This window comes from Primulina tabacum, chromosome 12 (assembly GCF_025594145.1).
Source record: "Primulina tabacum isolate GXHZ01 chromosome 12, ASM2559414v2, whole genome shotgun sequence".
Taxonomy (NCBI): Eukaryota; Viridiplantae; Streptophyta; class Magnoliopsida; order Lamiales; family Gesneriaceae; genus Primulina; species Primulina tabacum.
The window spans coordinates 37,028,348-37,048,588 of record NC_134561.1 but is presented as its reverse complement, the minus strand read 5'-3'; the positions used below and the strand labels follow the sequence as shown (position 1 = coordinate 37,048,588).

The 20,241-nt window shown below is 33.2% G+C and overlaps 3 protein-coding genes across 4 annotated transcripts; 2 read left to right on the top strand and 1 right to left on the bottom strand.

Annotated features, from left to right (window-relative positions):
• Window positions 1-3,213: 3,213 nt before the first annotated feature.
• Window positions 3,214-5,947, top strand: LOC142520565 (uncharacterized). Its single transcript, XM_075623599.1, has 2 exons — window positions 3,214-3,487; window positions 4,906-5,947. Exons 1-2 carry the CDS (start codon window positions 3,385-3,387, stop codon window positions 5,253-5,255), a joined length of 453 nt encoding a protein of 150 aa, XP_075479714.1. The 5' UTR covers window positions 3,214-3,384; the 3' UTR covers window positions 5,256-5,947.
• Window positions 5,628-9,195, bottom strand: LOC142520563 (26S proteasome non-ATPase regulatory subunit 6 homolog). 2 transcript variants are annotated; one of them, XM_075623597.1, is made up of 8 exons: window positions 8,978-9,195; window positions 8,746-8,860; window positions 7,190-7,280; window positions 6,963-7,108; window positions 6,639-6,858; window positions 6,404-6,538; window positions 6,115-6,260; window positions 5,628-6,005 (listed from the first exon to the last, which is right to left on the bottom strand). In XM_075623597.1, the coding sequence occupies exons 1-8, from the start codon at window positions 9,111-9,113 to the stop codon at window positions 5,831-5,833; spliced, it is 1,164 nt and encodes a 387-aa protein (XP_075479712.1). In that variant the 5' UTR covers window positions 9,114-9,195; the 3' UTR covers window positions 5,628-5,830. The 2 variants fall into 2 exon arrangements, with proteins under 2 accessions (XP_075479712.1, XP_075479713.1); XM_075623598.1 differs by having other exon boundaries at window positions 6,115-6,283; window positions 6,430-6,538; window positions 8,978-9,194.
• Window positions 9,196-10,054: 859 nt separating this feature from the next.
• On the top strand, window positions 10,055-18,233 carry LOC142520886 (uncharacterized). The gene is made up of 20 exons (XM_075624046.1): window positions 10,055-10,270; window positions 10,824-10,910; window positions 11,050-11,118; window positions 11,573-11,705; window positions 11,829-11,875; window positions 11,952-12,038; window positions 13,661-13,722; window positions 13,940-13,982; window positions 14,074-14,154; window positions 14,769-14,888; window positions 15,472-15,577; window positions 15,889-15,952; window positions 16,170-16,212; window positions 16,295-16,555; window positions 16,659-16,820; window positions 17,072-17,197; window positions 17,275-17,427; window positions 17,514-17,600; window positions 17,686-17,754; window positions 17,830-18,233. Exons 1-20 carry the CDS (start codon window positions 10,139-10,141, stop codon window positions 17,929-17,931), a joined length of 2,034 nt encoding a protein of 677 aa, XP_075480161.1. The 5' UTR covers window positions 10,055-10,138; the 3' UTR covers window positions 17,932-18,233.
• Window positions 18,234-20,241: the final 2,008 nt, after the last annotated feature.

The window sequence follows — 20,241 nt, the reverse complement described above, 5'->3', positions numbered from 1 at the left end:
TTGAGAGGACACCAATTTTTTTTTTCAATTTTACCTTTGTATGATACTAATATTACACTTTTGTTTTTTAAATTTCAACATACACTTTTATTTTTATTTTTTTTATTTCAACCATTCAAATATCAATTTAGTCCCTCCATAATTTGTCAAATTTCACTTTAGTCCATCGATAATGATAAAAAAGATTGTACACACATACATCGCGTGTGCAGAATTATTAGTTATCTATATACCTATAAAATTGTGGATCATAGAAATGTTTTCTCATTGTGAACGGACATTATTACCCTTCACATGTTTACTTATTTTCATTATTAGCTAACATATGTGGTAATTTCACATTTAATTTATTGATTAGTAATTAATACTAATTAACCACATTTTATGGTTATAATTTTGTACTTTGAACTTCTTCTCCATGTTCTTAAATATTTGAGCTAATTTTAAAAAAACATACGGTTAAATTTACTTAATATTAATATCAATTAATTTTTTCATATTAATAATTTTTTTAGACTTTCATTTAAATTCCAACTTAAATTAATTATTTTATTTATTGTGCTATTTCACTATCATTTGAATACATTCAATGAATTATTAAAAACAAATTTTAGTTTAATTAGATTTAAAAAAAACTTCAAAATTATATATATATATATATATGTGTGTATATTTCATTGTGAACGGATATTATTACCATTCACATGTTTACTTATTTTCATTATTAGGTAATACATGTGGTAATTTCACATTTACTCTATTAATTAATAATTAATACTAATTAACCATATTTTATGGTTATAATTTTATACTTTGAATTTCTTCTCCATGTTAATATTAATATAAATTATTTTTTTCATATTAATAATTTTTTTAGACTTTCATTTCAATTCTAACTTAAATTAATTATGTTATTTATTGTGCTATTTCACTAGGGGTGTTCAAATTTCGGATAAAACCGAAAAAATCGAAAATCCAAACCGAAAAATCCGAACACCAAACCGAACCGAAATTCGAATTTTGTAATTCGGATATAAATGTTAAAACCGAAGTTTATTTGGTTCGGTTTCGGATTATATATGTCAAAACCGAAAAAATCGAAAAAACCGAAATTTCATTAAATTTATAATTTTTTATATTATATATTTTGTTATGATATTTAGTGAATGAAAAACCATTTTGAACAATTTTTAGTTGATTGTTGTTTGTTTGACTAATTTAGACCTTATGTTTAAATATTTTACTGAGGAAAAGTTAACATATTATATTTTATAATATATTTATATTATTAATTTAAATAATTATACTCAAACCGAATTAACCGACCGAAATAACCGAACCGTTTTGGTAGAAAATCGAACCGAACCGAAGAAAAATGGTTCGGATTTATATTTAATAAAAAATTTAAATTTATTTTGTCAAACTATTAATTTCTAAATGCATGAACAAATATAATATATTATAAACCTAAATTTAATTGTGAATTTAAATAATATTAATAAAAAAATAATAAATTTGAATCAGAAGTATCTATAAAAGTGTGGACAAATGAATCGTTAATCCACATACATCGGATGATATGCTATTGGAAAAATATTGTTGTAAAATTGCTAAAATGAGAAAGAAATATGTAGAAAACCAGTCAATTTTTTCATTAGTTTTTTCCCACTAATTTTGATAATAAATAAAATAAATTGAATGATTAACTGTCTTAATTACTCTCATAGATTCTATTTTATTTAGGTCTACCCATATTTATATATTATCAAATAGTACTCAATCATAACAATAATTCCATGACATTTTATTTGTATTTGTAGAGCTATTTACATATAAGTATATAATAATAATTATATTGTCAAAAAGGTAGTCAAATATTAAATAAAAAAAATCAATAAACACATACTTTGAACAAATTTTTTTTTTTGAGCTTATTCACGTATGTTATCACAATTGATACTTTTTCAGCTTACTTTTCTTAAAAAAAATCAATGACGGCATCTATTATATGAAGAAAAAAAGTAGAGTCAAATGATACATAGATAAAATTATGATGAAATTGTTTTATAAAATGACACAAATTAGTCAAAAAAGAGTAAGAGCAAGATATTCCAACAAATAATTCTTAATATAACGTTATCATAACTAAATTGAAAGTTATGTTGGTATAGAGTAAGTCTTTTGTGAGACAGTCTCACGAATTTTTATCTGTGATACGGGTCAACCATAATGATATTCACAATAAAAAAAGTAATACTCTTAGCATAAAAAGTAATATTTTTTCATGAATGATCTAAATAAAAGATTCGACCCACTAAATTGATCCGTGAGACCGTCTCACAAGAGTTTTTGTGGTTTATGTAATGAGAATTACCAGTTGTGCAAATAATATATACAAATTAGAATTTAAATGAGAGGGAGAAAATAGTCTATAATTAATTTTCTATATTTTATGTTAAACTTCTAAATTTATATCTCTGTGATGCCTTTGAATTTGTATAGAGGAATAGATAATTTAATCTATTTACCATTGTCATCCTTAAAAGAGGTGAATGGAGTATTTATTTACTTTATTTTCAATTCTTGTGTTTAAATATATTAATTTTTTTTCACAAAATACAATTTGTGTCCATGAGCTTTTTTTAGCTAATGTAATGTTTTATTATTATTTTATATAATTTATCGACTAACAAAATGTAAGTTTGTGAAAGATTTCGAATTTACGACATTTACGTGGTTATATTTTAGAATATAACTTAAAATGAAAAATTGTTGTCTCATGTTCTTAATTATTCCAAAATTATAAGTAAGTACTATTTTAGATTTTCAAGATGTAATTTTTACATTTTAGGAACATATTTATCAATTAATTGATGTAATGAGTAGATAAATATCAACATCATATACTAAAATGTTTTCTAGCTTAATCAATTCAAATCCTTTCATATCATTACATTTGTATTGTTATGTTAGTATAATTTAGTACTTAATATTATAAATCATTATTCCAAATTCTTATAATTTATTTTGATCTATCTTTTTTCGAACAAAATATTGTTTGATGGATTTAATTACATTATGCAAAGATTAAAAATATTTTTATTATTAATTTATTTTTTAGTCATTTAGAATATGCGTTCATCCGCACGTGATTTTTTGTTAGTTATAAAAAATGTACAAAAACACAGCACTTGCGTCATGTATAAACCGGCCAACCGATGGAATTTCCTGCTTTCGTCTATCCCGCTATAATCTTGGCGCGTCGTAGCCCACAGAATGTTCAAAAAATAAAAAAAGGGAAAATAATTCAAAAAGTCAAGAATCTTGCTTTCGACTCATCCTCTTCTTCCTCCCCTTTCGCCACAAGGTACAGCGAAGAAGAAAATGTTGGGTAGAGTGAGATCATCACCGATAAGCTCTCTGGAACTACTGGAAATGGAAAGGTCATCTTCCAAGATCTCCAAACACGATTCCCTCTCGATATATGGTCAGTGCCACTGTTTGTTACTCGGAAATTTATGTTTATGCTTAAGATTTACTCGGTACCCGTTGTAATGTTTCTTGTTCAGTATCTCTTTATGGTTGAATTACTGTGTTACAGTGCCGGTTTTTGGCTTCCAGTTCTTGCTAATACACGCTAGCCCAACTATTTTCTGCAGAAAAGTGGATATCTTGTTTTGGATTTGGGCAGAAAAGTAATGGGATTTCTGTTATGTTCTGTTAAGATGAATTAGTTGACTTCGAAGGTATTTAAGATGAATTAATTGAATTCGAATGGTAATCCTTCCTAAAATCTGGTTTGCCCGCCTTCATGAAATTACAAAGACCGCCATTGAAGAAATTGTTTGGCCCTCGGGATCCAAGCCTGTGTAGCAGCGAGGATTCTTAGATCTTATGTACATTTTAAAAGGATCTGAATTGTGTTTTAACATTATACATATAGCATTTTGTAGGACATTAGAAGGTAGACACTATTATTGGTATTTGAGCCATTGAATTTGTTGGCGTTGTTACTACGAGTCACAACTTTTGCTATTATTTGAGACTATATCCATGAGACGGAATGAAAAACAGTACTTTTGGCAATAAAAAATTATATTTTTTCATGTATTGGGCGTGTCGGATAAGAGATTTGCTTCACAAAATTAATTTGTGCGATGGTCTCAGTAGAAGTTCTTGTGATATTGGAAGGCACTAGATGCTTACAAATTCTCTGTCATTGCAATTTGCGATAAAGTTGCCACCATATTATGAGAAGCTCTTGTAGTACAAATGCTAATTATGAGACACAAGATACAACACCCCTTTGTAGAGGATCGAGCCTTGAGTTGTGTCTAGTGGCAAGTGGATTCACCATCCTAATGGGATCTTGAATACTATGATCAGTGGGATTATCACAAACGTCAAGGTGATCTTTCTGGTAAACAACTATACGGTTCGTACGGTCACAATTCGGGGTTGCCTTTTTTACCATAGCTTATGTTGCTCTGATTATATTGTTGTTAGTGATCGTATTACATAACTGCATTCTCTAGTATTACAATGAGCAAAAGGTATTTGGAATTCTTCAAGCATGAATTTTTTCACACTAGTCTCTCACCTTGTAATTGTGTGAAATCTTAATCCTAATCTACCCATTTCTGTCAGATTTAACGAAGTTAGCGACTGTTGGGTAATTAGTGCCTATTTTTGGTTTGGCATTTTCTGGTCGGAGTAGCTTGTTTCATGCAAACAAGTTTCTTGACTACTGTGATTCGTGGAGTCAATTGTACCATGGAACCAATGATATACACTTTCTATTAAATATTTACAAGATGATGAATTTTCAGTTTGGTTTCTGCGTGGTATGATATAATTCATTTAATTTTAACTCATCGAGTTTTTGGTTCCAAATGATGCATACAGAATCTACACTTCTGAAGCTTAAACAAGGCTCTCAGTGCTGCCAAAGAGCAACCTCGGAGGGCTCTGCGACGACATATACCCATAGTACCATTGCAACTCATCCACCAGAGGAGGTGATGTCTTATGCTGATTGCGCATCAGCCGAGTCTTCTCCAAACCCGAGTGGTATTTCTCGATCTGCACACTCCTCGAATGAGAAGCAAAGCACAAATATGTCTATTCTTTGTATGTTCTCGAATTACAAGATCTCAAAGCATGCAGAAAGCAGGGCAGACACGAAGTATATGGATATAGAGAGTTGCTATTCTTCTTCATCGTCCGGTTTTTCACCTACGTCCAACAGTTCCTAGCCATATTTATAAATAGCTCAATACAGAGTTCTCACCAAGAAAACAATGGTTCCCCCGGAGCTTGAATGGTGAATTTCATTCACAAAATGCATGGGGACCACATTGGTAGTTCTTGCTCGTTGTATAATTGTTATAATGATTGTTCTTGGACACGGAATATTGCATCCTTTGTAGTCGATTTCATAACAAATTTCTGTTTTTGATAGGATATTCACATTCCATGGCAGGGTCCCAATATTTCTTGAACTAAAAAATATTCTGGCTAACTTGCAATTTCCAAAAACATCGATAAGTTTTAGTTTCCCTTCCACAGTTGACTGCTTCTTACATACAATGTCAAGGGTACAACAACTAATGATGCTCAAATCCCACTGAACAAGGAACTAGAGTGAGTGTATTATCGTGCTTAAAATTTCAAGCACGGTGTGAATTACCGGATTTGAGTTCGGCTGGAATCAAAGGCCAATATGAAACATGTCAATTCATACGAACACACTCGACAGAAGTAACAAAATGAACACAGTCCTCGTTAGAATTAGGATATTCCCTACAGAAATGCCTCAATTTCTCCTACTTTAAAGATCAATAACTCGAGATAGCTTTTGAATACGGTTCAACAAGAAATCTCCTTGCTTGATGGTTGCTTGGTATAGTGCATTTTTAGCATCAGGACGATTGGTCTCCAATATCCCGGCAACCTTGTCTATCTTGCAGTGTAGCTTCCCAGCTGCAATAAATCGCGATAGCTCCCTGTATACGAAACAGAAACCGTATTGAGCTACAATAACATGATGAGACAGCAGATGATACTAATTTATGGCCTTATCAATCATAAAAAAGAATCAAATAAACAACTCACAGATCAATGAAGTCCACCGTCACTCCAAATGCCTTAGCCATAGCTTCGATAGTCACACTCTTGTAGGATTCCAAAAACTGAGAATAAACAACTGTTCTAATCTCCCTCATGTAATAGCGGAAATGAGGGTGCAAATAGCGATCCAACTTAATATGCTCAGTCAAACCAGCTGAAAGTTGTATGCAGGAAATGTGATCAGTAACATCATAAATGTTTATTTGTAAGGATCTTAATTGACAACAAAGAATAGATTTTCATGTGAATTGAGCAAGTGTCAAACAAGGATGACCAACTTTTGTCCGTACATACACTTACCAAAAGCCGTAAAAAATGATTTGTATTGGCAATCATAAAGAGAATTCAAGAAGCCGGATAAATATGGAATTTTGCCAATAACAGTCAAGATCTCAGGGGCGTCTACTACCTGCAACAAATCCCAACAAGAGTAATAAGAAAGTTGGTTACTTAGCACATCTGGTTCTTCTAGTCGCAACATGACCACCTTAGAAGAAATATTAAATTACCTTTTGTTTCAAGGAAACTCTGTCCAAGGAAATGATGCTAGTAAGGACCGTGTAAAATACAAAGGTGTCATAGGGAAATAGCTCATAAGTTGTGAAGGTTGAGATAGAATCAAGGAAAAGATCAGCTGCTTTCTTGAAGTTGCGAGTAGACATGCAATATAAGCCTTCAAACACCTTCAAACGATTCTTCCTCTCCCAGTCACCTCCTTCTTCAAACAAGCTGTAATGTTGAATGTCAGAACCAAAGGATGGACCATGATAAATAAAACTACAACAAGGCCAGGAAAAAAATTATCTAGAAGCAAGATCTATAATTCCCCTTACTTCTTTGCTTTATCAATGCTTTTTGAGATTAGATCAAAATCCTTGTGGAAGAAACCAATCTGTAGCGTGTAGAATACCAAGTCCATCTTTTGCCCAACTGCAACAGTCTTGCTCTCAGTTAACTTCAGTTGTTCCAGTGCCTTCTCCTAAATATTAAATAATGTCAAAGATAGTTCATTAAACTGATAAAGATGATACAACAGAAGAACATAGAGTTATTTTTGTACCTTGTCACCAATGCGAATATAAAATAAGGACTTGGCCAAGTGAGCTTCCCTCACTTCACTCTCGCCCAAGTTTTCTTCTGCGTCAGCAATCCTAGATAAATTCAGCCACAGAGACAGAAGCATTAAGCAATGGTTTGCCCAGAACAGAAATAGGTTAAAATTTTAAAGTAGAGAAAGTTTTGCCCAAAATGAACTGAATCAAGATGAAGATATTACAAAAAGTAAAGAGTAACAAACAATAAATTGTAGTGGAACAATAAATACAGACAAGTAGTTTTTATGATCAACGAAGTTTAAAGTCTCAAATAACAATGCGAGTTTGACTACACATTAAACCCCAAGGAAATCGAATGGTCAATGGTGTACTGCAAAAGAGCAAAATATGTACCTCAAGTCATTTAGTAAGCTTTCTCCAATCAAAGGTTAATTAGGCTACCAACAAAAAACATAATTCCTTAGAGTTTCAGAGATAAGCTCCACCGAACTTGAGAAGGAGGCATCTTGGTGCATTCTTCGAGCCCTTAGAGTTTCAAACTCCATTTCTCTTCTCATAACTCACCCAAATATGCAAATGATCTCAAAATAATGATTTTTTAAACATGTAGCAGCATCTATCTATATATTTATGCACATGAACCATATATTAGCATATAAAGATATGAGAGTTCTAGAACTAATCTAGCAAAGCAATAGAGTATCTTGTATTTTGTACAAGCTTGTTAACATAATATATAGTATCCCAAGAAGAAACTTCCCAAACATAAGTTGATCATAGACTCATCAATCTCACAGCAGAAGGGGAATAACTTTTAATCTCATCTCAAGTTCATATAATATAAAATATCTGAAGTTAGACTCAAATAACGTTCCCAAATCCCACATTCAAAAGACAGTACCTCCAGCAACCTACTCAACTCCAAAAGTTCAAGATCCTTGTACAATAAGCCCCCGCGCCCCTGCCCTCAATGACAGACCATTTCTCAGCAATTTTAACCGACTCACAATTTGTATCTACAATCAACAACAACATTGTTACTCTTCGAGCAGTTAGCACCGTCAAATCTTCATTGTTCAAATTATAACTCGAGTTCTTATCACAAATTCTACAACTCTTAACGAGTTTTCATGACCAAAAAAAAAATTAATTCCAATTTCAATAGACAGGATCAAAAGGATAAAATAACAGATAATCAAATGGATCCAAAAGATTCATACTTGTTTTCCAGTAGATAAACATTTCAAGAATACCTGATATCAAGCCAATCACACAAAAAAATTAATGATATCGGAAGCAACAGAAAACTCAAAGTTAATCAACAAAGGACTGCAGGGCAGCTTCATTTCTGAAAGGGAACGGGTGAGACCAGAGACTATGAAAAAAACCATAGTGCAGTGTAAAACAACAACAAAAGTACAATGCTGTCTAAATTCTCCCCTATCAACAAATCCTAAATCACAAAAATCTCATAAAGCAATCCATAAACAAGACCCCCACCCCCCAGAACAAAATTAAACTGAAAAGGAACGTAACAACTCATACGTCAAATCCGACTTACTTCTCATCGTGCTTCTTCAGCTCTTCCTCGATCTTGACATGCATCGAGTCGAGCGCCTTCTGATCCAAATCAAAAATCTTGTTGGCAACTAGGGTTTCATACAACGGAGCCATATCTACAAAAAAAAAAAAACATCCCATTAAAACCCAAAAACCAGAACCCATAATAATCATAGATAATAACATAAAACTTCGAAATTAACTTCAAAAAACGAGGAAAAATAAACAAATACCATTGGCAATGATGAAGTTGAAGACCTCATCTCGGAGGCGGACTTTCTCGATGTCATCGACGTCGTTTTGCGTGAGCAGGAATAGCTTGTGGGCAAGCACAAGCTGCGGCTGCTGCGTTCCCTCTTCAGCTTCCATTTCCAATCTTTCTGAGCTTTCTTGCAGAGCGGGTGACCAACGAGATTCTCGAGCTGGTCGATTCACTGGGACGAAGGATGCAAACTCAGCTATGGTCATTGGGTCAAAATTACATTATGGGCCTAAAAACATGTAGCCCACTTTGTTGGATGAGGCATGAAAGTGGGCCTCATCAAACAGTAGACCCAAAGTAAATTATAGTATAACTTATTCTCTGGTAATTTTTTTTTTAAATTATTGTAATAAGCTATTTGATAAATATAAATAAAAAAGGTGTATCATATTAGTTCAATATTCAATATCTTATTTTATTTATCATATTGCAAACATATTTTTTTTCAAAATTCAACCTATAGGATTTCACGAATATATCACAACTGTATATTCAATAGGAGCGGTTTATTATCACATTTTTTTCGATGACGACGACGATAAAGAAGATTATGACGTCAGTATTTTAAAGTTATACAATATTATTTTTATTGAGATATACAACTTATTTCTAAAACAACATTTTATTTATTATTGCTAAGCAAGGGAGATATCATTAAAGTAAGTAAAGTAACTATTTTTTGTGTGGATAGTGAAGCATTTTTTTTTTTGTTTTGAAATAATATATCACTTATTTTATTTCTTTCTAATATTTATTTTTTAATAAATTTTTTCTAGTTAAAAAAATATATTTTGTTTTAAATAAAATACCTCGTTATTTTATATTGTTTCTTAAAGATTAATAATTATTTTAAAATAATCTTCACTTATAATTGTATTTTTTTTAATATTTATGTTTTGTAATAAATTTTTTCTTTAGATTGTAAAAAATAAAAATATATAACTTATTAATAGCTAATTAAGCTTAACAAATAGCTCATTGTTATTATTATTATTATTTTAGGAATATAAAATATTTAGAACTTGTTTCCACTTGATGTATCCAAAGTAACAAGTCAGAAAAGGTTTCCACTTCCAAGTAGGGAACACAGAAATCAGCTTCGCAGCCGTGGAAGAGCACAAAGAAAATCACAATGGGGAAGAAGACGAAGAAACCTGGCAAAGGGAAAGAGAAAACGGAGAAGAAAACTGCTAAAGCTGAGGAGAAAAAATCCCGCCGAGAGTCCAAGAAGCTCTCCCCCGAAGATGACATTGATGCTATCCTGGTAATCGAATTATGAACTGTAAAAGTTTAAAAAGAGTAGCTTGTATGAATCAGAACATGGGATTGAGTAAACTTGCAGAAGGGCTTGTCGTATGGTTGTGAAAAATCGAGTCTTTGAATGGATTTTTATGGCTTGCGGTTTAGTATGAAATCTTGTAAAGTTTCATCTTTTTGAAAACTATGAAGTAGAGAAAAACATATTTTTTTATAAAAACCTGGTGAGAGTCCAAGAAGCTCTCCCCGAAGAGGTCATTGATGCTATACTGGTTATCAAATTGTGAACTATAAAAGAAAAAAAAAAAAGACTGGCTTGTATGAATCAGAACATAGAATTGAGTAAATTTGCAGAAGGGTCTGTCGTATGGTTGTGAAAAATCGAGTCTTCGGATTGATTTTTATGGCTTGTGGTTGAGAATGTATTCTTGTAAAATTTAGTTCTTTCTAAAAATAAGAACTAGAGAGGAATAGTTTAACCATTGGCTTGCCTGTCATTTGATTAAGTTCTGTTTAGTAATGGGATGAGTGTAAATGTAGCTGATTTTTGCTGTATGCAGTTGAATATACAAAAAGAAGAAGCTAAAAAGAAGGAAGTCCATATCGAAGATAATGTGCCTGCACCTTCTCCAAGATCGAATTGTTCGGTAAACTCATAGTTTAATTGAACCCTTGGAAGATCTGAAATTTTCTCATGCATTAAATTTTAATAGCTCAAAAGATGATTGAGTTCTTTTTTTTTTATAATTACAAATATGATTATGTTCTGTTAATTTTGTTATGTAGTTAACCATCAATCCTTTGAAGGAAACGGAGTTGATTCTTTATGGTGGTGAATTTTACAATGGAAACAAGGCGAGATTTCTTGTTTTTAGTTGTTTATTTAATATTTAATGCATGGATAGAACAGCTTGTATGGCGGTTTCAATGTGAATGGGAAAATTCTAACACTGATTAGACTATATGTTGGCTTTGTAAACTGCGCTTGTTCCTCAGATTTTCTTCATCAGGTGGTAATGTACAACTTAGGAAGTATAGTTGTTGGAGTTGGGTTTGAAAGAACAATTGATATTCCAATATGCTTTATTTTGTGAACTATTAAGAGTTGTAAAATGGTTTATTTCGTTAAATTTTAAGAGTTTCTATTGGAAAGTAACGGGTTAGATCACCCCAACCTTGTCCATTGTATATAATTTATTATAACTCTGCTGAATAAATGTGACAGGAAGTAGCCTATTACAGAGATAATAAATGATAAGACTCTCTGTTTTTGAAACCGATGAGTTTGAGATTCAAATTGATAATGCAGACATTTGTATATGGTGACGTATATCGATATGATGTGGAAAAACAAGAGTGGAAATTGATTTCAAGCCCCAATAGCCCTCCTCCTCGAAGTGCTCATCAGGCGGTGGCTTGGAAGAACTATCTATATATTTATGGTAAACTCCAAGATTCCACATACTTGCATAAATACGTGATATGTGGGTTAATAAATGCATACAACATACGTCTTGGCTATTGTGCTAGATCTAAAAATATTTTGTTTTGGCCTGTGCTATTAGGTGGTGAATTTACATCTCCTAATCAAGAGAGATTTCACCACTACAAGGTAAGTACTGCATGTTGATGCCATTGATCAATGCTCATGAATGGTTTACTTATCAGTTTGAAATTTGATGGTATAGGACTTTTGGGTTTTGGACTTGAAAACAAATCAATGGGAGCAATTGAATTATAAAGGTTGTCCGAGCCCACGATCAGGTCATCGGATGGTAAGTCAGAGCTTTCTATAACGACTTTAATTTTGTTTTCGTTTTTCTTTTTTTGTTGGTGGGGGTTATGTTTGTAACGACAATGAAAGTGTTTTACAAGCATGACCTTATCCTTATCTAAGCTCCACCATTGCTAATTCTCTATAACATGTATGTCGGCTAGCCATCATTGACGTCACTTAGCCTTCCATTAGACCTTCTGTTTAGGAAGAGCTGACACTTGTGGATCTGATGTTTCAGGCACGCTTATTTTCACCAGTCAAAAACAATTACTAGATAATGATTTTTCTTATCCTATTATCCCAAGAATGACATTAGCCTATTAAATTAATTTTGATTTTCATTTATAGTAGTGAAAGTATTTTGTGAGGAAAAAACAAACAATTTAATTTCTGTTAAATTATAATGGAGGGTCAATTTCTCCTTTTGATTTTTCAAAGCTACCGAGTAGGGATGTACACGAGTCGAACCGAACAATATCAAACTCGAGCTCGGCTCGTTTAAGGTATGTATAGATTCTCGAGCTGAGCTTTTATCATGAGGCTCGAGCTCGGCTCATTTAAAATTATTAAGCTCGCGAATATCTCGAGTTCGGCTCGTTAATAGCTCGTTTATCATGTTTAACGAGTCTGAATCTTCGTTAAGAGGGCTTGTTTTCGAGCTTGTTAAACAAGCTTATTTTCGAGCTCGTTAAAAAATCTCGTTTTCGAGCTCGTCGATCATTCTTAGCCAAAATGTTAATTAAGATATAAGAATTTAAGGGAGTAAGTTTTTCATTTTATAGCCTTTCAATACTTCCCTTTCACTCAAATTTCTTGCACGAGCTAGCCGATTCAGATTCTGCTTGAGCTAACTTCTTTTAAGTTAAGGTCGGAGAACAACAATGAGTCGATGTTGGACAATGCAAGTTATTGTTGTACACTCAAGGTCAACAAACTAGTCGAGCTCGAGCCACGTAAACGAGCCAAGCTTGAGAGCGAGTTTACGAGCCAAATATCCTTAATCTCAAGCTCGGCTCGATAAACTTAACGAATGATCTCAAACGAGTTTTTTATCGAGCCGAGCTCGGAGTAGCTCGTGAGCGGCTTAGTTCGTTTTACATCCCTACTACTGAGGTATTGATTGATCCAATTAAGTTAGCGGCTTCCAAACATGTTTTTTTTATCAGTTAATACGTAGTAACTTGTGTTTTAGAGGACAAGTTTCGAATTTATGCTATACTGATAAGTAAAGTGCTGCATGTTTGGTGATGGCTTAAATCAAAGGAAGAGACTTGTCAAAAAGTTGTCCTGATAGTCATATGAAGGATTGAATTTCAATATTAGTTAGGTGTTTGTAATATGACAACTAGCGAATTAGAAGGTGACCTTGCATTAACTCTTCCTCATAATGGTTTTCTTCTATTTTTTCTCCGCCGTTTCCCTACTCATCCTTTGAGTATTACTGCATTGCCTTTTACTTCTCTCTCAGGAGGAGTTTGTGTTTGTGCACGGTGTTATTGAATTCAATTTGTAGTTGGTTACCTTTTTATTCTATTTTATCCAAATTGTTGAGCTCGTCGTCGTAATGTTTTTTTTTCCAGGTGTTGTAATTCATGTTCTTCAGTTGTCATCATTTTGTAGGTCTTGTACAAGCATAAAATCGTAATTTTTGGAGGCTTTTATGATACTCTCAGAGAAGTGAGGTTGTTATTTCGCTCTCAAGATAGATCTGATATTTTTCCCATGTAAACTGATATGGTTCTACTTTTTATGTTCGGCCATCACATTTCTATAGCATTTTATATTAAAACAAGATGTTATATGCCTGTTGGTTTAGATTGAACTGTGCAACTCGAAAAATTTAGCATATGTGTTTTCTAGCACTATTTTTATGAGATTTACAAACTTCAATTGCTACAGGTATTTCAACGACTTACATATATTTGACCTTGATCAGTTTAAGGTATGGTGATGAGGATAATTGACCTGCTATTGCAAATGTTTATTGGTGGCGTTTTTCTCGATCACAAATTTTGTAACTCGTTCTGTAACAGTGGCAAGAAATTAAACCTAGACCTGGATCCTTGTGGCCAAGCCCTCGAAGTGGCTTCCAATTTCTTGTTTACCAAGATACAGTAAGTTATTTATTTTGTTTCATTTCCTCAAGTATCAACTTAAAGAACGTCTATTTCCTTCTTAAGATTATACCATCTTTTACACAATCACCCCTAGTTAGATTATATTGATTCTTACAAAGTATTCTCACTAGTCTGATTATATTGATTCTTACAAACTAATACGTGCACCTTGTAATGCGCTCATTATTCTTAGTTCTTTTAATCTTTAGAATATATAGATCTAATTTCGGTATGCAATTGCTGAGCTGCTGTTTTATTTTGTGCTGCAATTACTTGTAACTCATTTTCCAGAAATGCAACATTGTCATCATGTTATGGCTGTAAGTTATTGACCTAGGAGCATTAATGAACCAATAAACCTTTAAACATTGACCAGTCATATCAAATGGCATGTGATCCTTCATCCGATCTACAGATTTCTTGTAGTTAATCGTCGTGTTTCTGTATAACGGCAAGTTCAGATTTATGCTACTTGTGTGATACTTATTTCTTTTCTTTTTTCTGGTTGATGGTATAACTATATTTTAATTTAATAAAATATTTTAATTATACGGTCGTGATAGAAATAGAATCATTCATGCACTCAATAAATGCTTGCTATTTTATCTCAGATTTATTTATATGGCGGTTATTCAAAAGAGGTCTCTTCATCAGATAAAAAAGTCTCTGAGAAAGGCACCGTTCATTCAGATATGTGGTATCTTGATCCCAGAACTTGGGAGTGGAATAAGGTACTTGTTTCTCTCTGTCCTTGTTCATACCCACAAGACTGTAATGTTGGTGCACATGATAAGTGACATCTTTTATTGCCTCATCTCTGGTCTTTTATGAATACTTGGGATTTTCGTGGAGTTATACTATGTTTTTGTCCATGACACTCTATTGTCATCTCGACACAAAATAAATCCAGATTTCAAATTTATTGTTTGATCGTGATATTATTCAACGACCAAATAAATTGTTAATTGTTTAAGATCAGGTCATGTTTTTTTGCTAATAAGTTTGCCTTTGTTTTACTTGTTTACTTGGTCCATTTTTCTTTATTCTCACTGTAAGGCTTATGCTTTTGTAAATTCAGAGAGCTATGAAGAATATTTCAATCCAATCATTTGTTTTATGTTAAAAAAATTATGCAAGTTGAACGTAATATACACATTCTTGAAAGTCGGATAAAAGGTCCTATATATTCTAATTATTTACCAAAACTGTTATTATATTGCAATAAGCTGTTAAATAATTCATTAGTCCTCATACAAAGTTACAAACATTTTTAGCAACTGCAACAAATTAATCATTTCTATTTTGATGTGAAAGGTGAAGAAGAGTGGGATGCCTCCTGGACCTCGTGCTGGTTTCTCTATGTGTGTCCACAAAAAAAGGGCTTTGCTATTTGGAGGAGTGGTGGATATGGAAATGGAAGGTTATTTTAAATTCATTTTCATTTCTCTTTTGTCTTCTTAGAAAATTGGATCCTCTTCTTTTAGCATCAATTAGAAGATTTGATAGTTGACTTCAAATTTTTTCCCTGGCCAAATTATAATGATATATGATCCTTGGATTCTTACCTAAATGAAAGGCAACCATGCTGTGTAATTTCAATATACTTAAACGATAATAGTTGCTAAATAAGATGCAATATAGTTGTCATGCCTGCTGGAACTTGTTTTTCTTTCTTTTATTGAATTTGTGCTCTCTATTTTTTCACATATTCTAATCCGTATTTTTTCACAGGTGACACAATGATCAGCTTGTTCTTGAACGAAATTTATGGTTTTCAATTAGATAATCATAGATGGTAATTACTCCTATCTGTTTGTTTTTAAATATGTGTCAAATAGAAATCACTGAATTTTTTTTTATAAATTTCTTATAGATATGTAGGTATTGTCTGATACCAAAAATTCCATCTTCAGAAATGTTGATGTGTTGTATTTTTTCCATTACCATTTTGCGTTGCTTAGAAGTAATTAATCTGAGTCAATAAAGTGATGTAAATTTTATGTTCAACAAAGGTATCCATTAGAGCTGCGAAAGGAAAAGGCTACAAAAGACAAGGTATTCTTGCCAGCTCCATTCTTTCAAATGGTGCTCTCCCATTAGACGTCCTGACAATTGTAGCTGATTAAATTCTATGCAGTCGAAGAAGGATTTGGTTATAAGACCAAATAATACAGATTTTGGGAGCAAGATAAGCATAGTGGTAAAAGAGAATTTTTCCTCTGATGAAGATGAAAATTCTGACAATGATGATACTGCCATGGAGATTGATGTCAATAATATATCTGATGATATGAAAAGAAATGCGTCAATAGATGAAGGTGAAGTAGCTTCTGGATCTGGCAAAAAAGATCTTCAATCTAGCAAAAGGGTTGCTGTGCAAAATTCCGTTTCTCCTGAGGTCAGTCCACTAACGAAACTTTCCGTTAGTGCATCCTTTCTTTTAATGGTAAGGACGTATGGTTCGTATATTAATGTTTACGTGATTTGAGTTGAATATGCAGATAGTGAAACCTTGTGGACGCATTAATTCCTGCACGGTAGTTGGAAAAGATACACTATATATCTATGGGGGTATGATGGAAATTAGAGATCAAGAAATTACGCTTGATGATTTATATATGCTTAACCTTAGCAAATTGGATGAATGGAAATGCATTATACAGGTTGGTGCCTCTACTCTTGCTTATGTATAATTACCCAGCTTTCTTGATCTCCACTTTCTGTCATCAACAATGCTGACTTTATTCAAACCTTTCCTGCTTTTTGCAAAAATTCTTCCTTGATCGACCTCTACCAAATTCACCTCGTGTGCAATTTATTAATCCAATGAAAGTGCAATTAAAAAAGCATCTCTTCGAATGCAAATGCGGTACTTCCTTTCCTTTTTCGGAATTTTATTTGTTCCTCTATGCAGGCATCTGAATCCGAATGGGTTGAAGCCTCAGATGACGAAGATGTAGAAGACGATAGTGAAATGGAAGAGAGCGAAAGTGAAAATGATGATGTTGAAGAGTCCAGTGATGAAGAGGACACTATAGAGGTGCCAAATATTTTTAAAATAGCTATCATGTTTTTTGACTGATTGTTAAAATGGATCAAACTTTTTAATTCGTTAAGGGTACAAATGGTGCGAGTGTATCTCTCCAAATGGGCGACGCTGTTGCTATGATAAAAGGAGAAGGAAAAAACATTCGAAGAAAGGACAAACGAGTGAGGATCGAGCAAATCAGAGCCAGTCTTGGTCTTTCTGACTCACAGAGAACTCCAATGGTATGTACTCTCTCAAACTCAAGATTGATTATTTCTAGTTGGTATTTTTATCACCAACGGCTGATCTTACAATTCACCTGATGAAGCCCGGAGAATCTCTGAAGGACTTCTACAAGCGGACAAATATGTACTGGCAAATGGCAGCTTATGAACACACGCAACACACTGGAAAGGTCGGTTTTCTGTTTATATTTACAATAAGATAAGATCAGGAGGAAGAAAAAATTTGAAAATTTGCATGGTATATTGGCACTTCAGGAACTTCGTAAAGATGGATTTGATCTTGCTGAATCTCGGTACAAAGAACTGAAACCGATACTGGATGAGGTAACATTCTCATCTCCAGATATGCCATTTATATAAAGAATCATACAATCTAACATATTTTTGTGTACTCATTAGTTGGCTATACTGGAGGCGGAGCAAAAGGCAGAAGAAGAGGAAGGGCCGGAGACTAGCGTGTCAAGAAAGAAAGGGAACAACAAACTTTCGGCTTCCAAATAATGCAGTACAACAAATCTTCCATTACATTTGGTTATACATACTTCAATATGGTGATAGAATATTTGTCCGATTCCCTACACACTGGAAACATCCGTTCTTATTTCTTTAGCCGGGGGCGAGGTTTGTTATAACTGGTTCTTGAACTCGGGACTTCGTTATAAGACAGTCACATCGGCGATCATTCTTTGGTTTTGGATGGTCTATGTTTTGTAGTTTGATTTACACTTTGATTTGTTAAAGAGGTTGTAGGAAGACAATGGATTAATTTTATGCAATTTTACACAGCAAAAATTTAATTTATTACATTCCTACACATCAATCACTATGTATTTGAGTGGATGGAAAAGAAAAATAAATTAAAAAAAGTTAGTAGAAGAAGAAAAAGAAAGTTGTTTTCTACCTTTCGGCCAAAAATAATTCGAGAAGAATTAAAAGCCTCTAAATAATGCATAGGTTTCATTAGGGGTAAACGAAAGGAATCGATTCAAAAGTTGGTAAAAATTTAAATCTTGAATTCGGCTCGAATTAAGAATATTCGAGTTTGATTCAAAATTATTCGCGAGTTATTCGAAATCTTATTGAGATAGTAAAGTTTGACGATATGGATTCGAAAGTAATTTTTTTTAATTAAAAAATTAGACTCACTAGTGGTTTGCGAACTATCGAATTTGATAATTTTGACTTGAGTTTATCTCGAAAAAAGTTAAAATATGTTCGAGTTCGATAAATTCGAATACATATTGAATATTTATCGAATCGGTTTGAAAAATCTGAGAACCAACTCGATTGATGTCCAGCCTAGGTTTCACCATCCTCTGATTTAATGTTTCTTTTTGTTCATCACTTTTTTTAACATTTTATTTATGAGTATGTCTCTGGTGAGACGGTCTCATGAATCTTTATATTTGAGACGAGTCAACACCACCGATATTCAAAATAAAAAGTAATACTCTTAGCATAAAAAATAATACTTTTTCATAGATGACCCAAATAAAAGATCTATCTCACAAAATACTACCCGTGAGACCGTCTTACACAAGTTTTTGCTTTTATTTATATATACCTACCCTACTAACCTAGAAAAAGGGAAACCTCCGTCAAGTCTGATTTAATATTATATATATCGTGCAATCAAATTCTTTAATCTTTTCATTTGCTTGGTGAATTTTTTGACAATTATTTTATACTTTCTACTGTTTGTTTTACTATTAAAATTTATATATAGGAGTCAATTTATTTGAATAATGTAGAAATGTTTGGTGTTAGATGGCAATGAGATATTATTTGGTAAATCTTGACATTGTTAGTGTAATGCCCGAGAATTTTATCCTAGTAATCCGTAATTATTGATTTATAATTTGATGTGATTATGAGAGGATTAACCGAGACACGATTTGAGATAACGTGTGATAATTTATGTGCGAGGACAGTGCTTCTCGCGCACGTGCGCGACGTGATGCGCGCCCATGCGCCAAATGGGCAGAAGACCTCGCGCATATGCGCGACATGAGGGCGCGCATATGCGCGAGCTGCACAGGTCGAGTCCAGAGAGCCTCGCGCATATGCGCGGAATTGAGGCGCGCATATGCGCGAGCGGCTGAGAAGACACGCGCCGAGACATACTGTCTCGCGCATATGCGCCGAGAAGGGTCGCGCATATGCGCGAGACGTGTTGCATGTAGGATGAGCCATTTTCTTTACATGCGTGAATGTATATATATATTTATACAAAACGTACGAAAATCCTTCAGAATCAGAAAAGAATCGAGAAAATATCTCTGTGAAGTTATAGAAAATCCTTACGCCTTTTGTGAGAAATTCGTCCGTCCGATTTTGAATCCGACTTCGATACTGTGTTCCTATCGACGCAGGCTACAACTGGACGTAAGTTTTACTACGTTTTGACATGTTTTGAAATTATGATATTGTCAGAATTGCATGGAATTCATATATGATGTTCTTGACATAGTAGACATCATAGAATCGAAGTCAGATTAAGAAACAGATTGATTATGGAATTGTTATGAATTTCAGAGTTAAATTGACTGAGATGTGTTGTCAGATTCGTACGGTGGTTGATTATAAGTTATTGGAATTAGTATATACTGGTGTGGTATCACCGGTATCGCAAGATTGTACTGTTGTACCGTCAGAATTTGATAAGACGGGGATGTTTTGATTTGAATAGAATATTGATACAGTATATTGATATTTTCATTGCCAGATTGAACATTTACAGGCCTTGAGTCGAGACTTCGATTGCATCAGAGCGACAGAATAAAAGGTATAAATAAATGTTGATTCGGGATT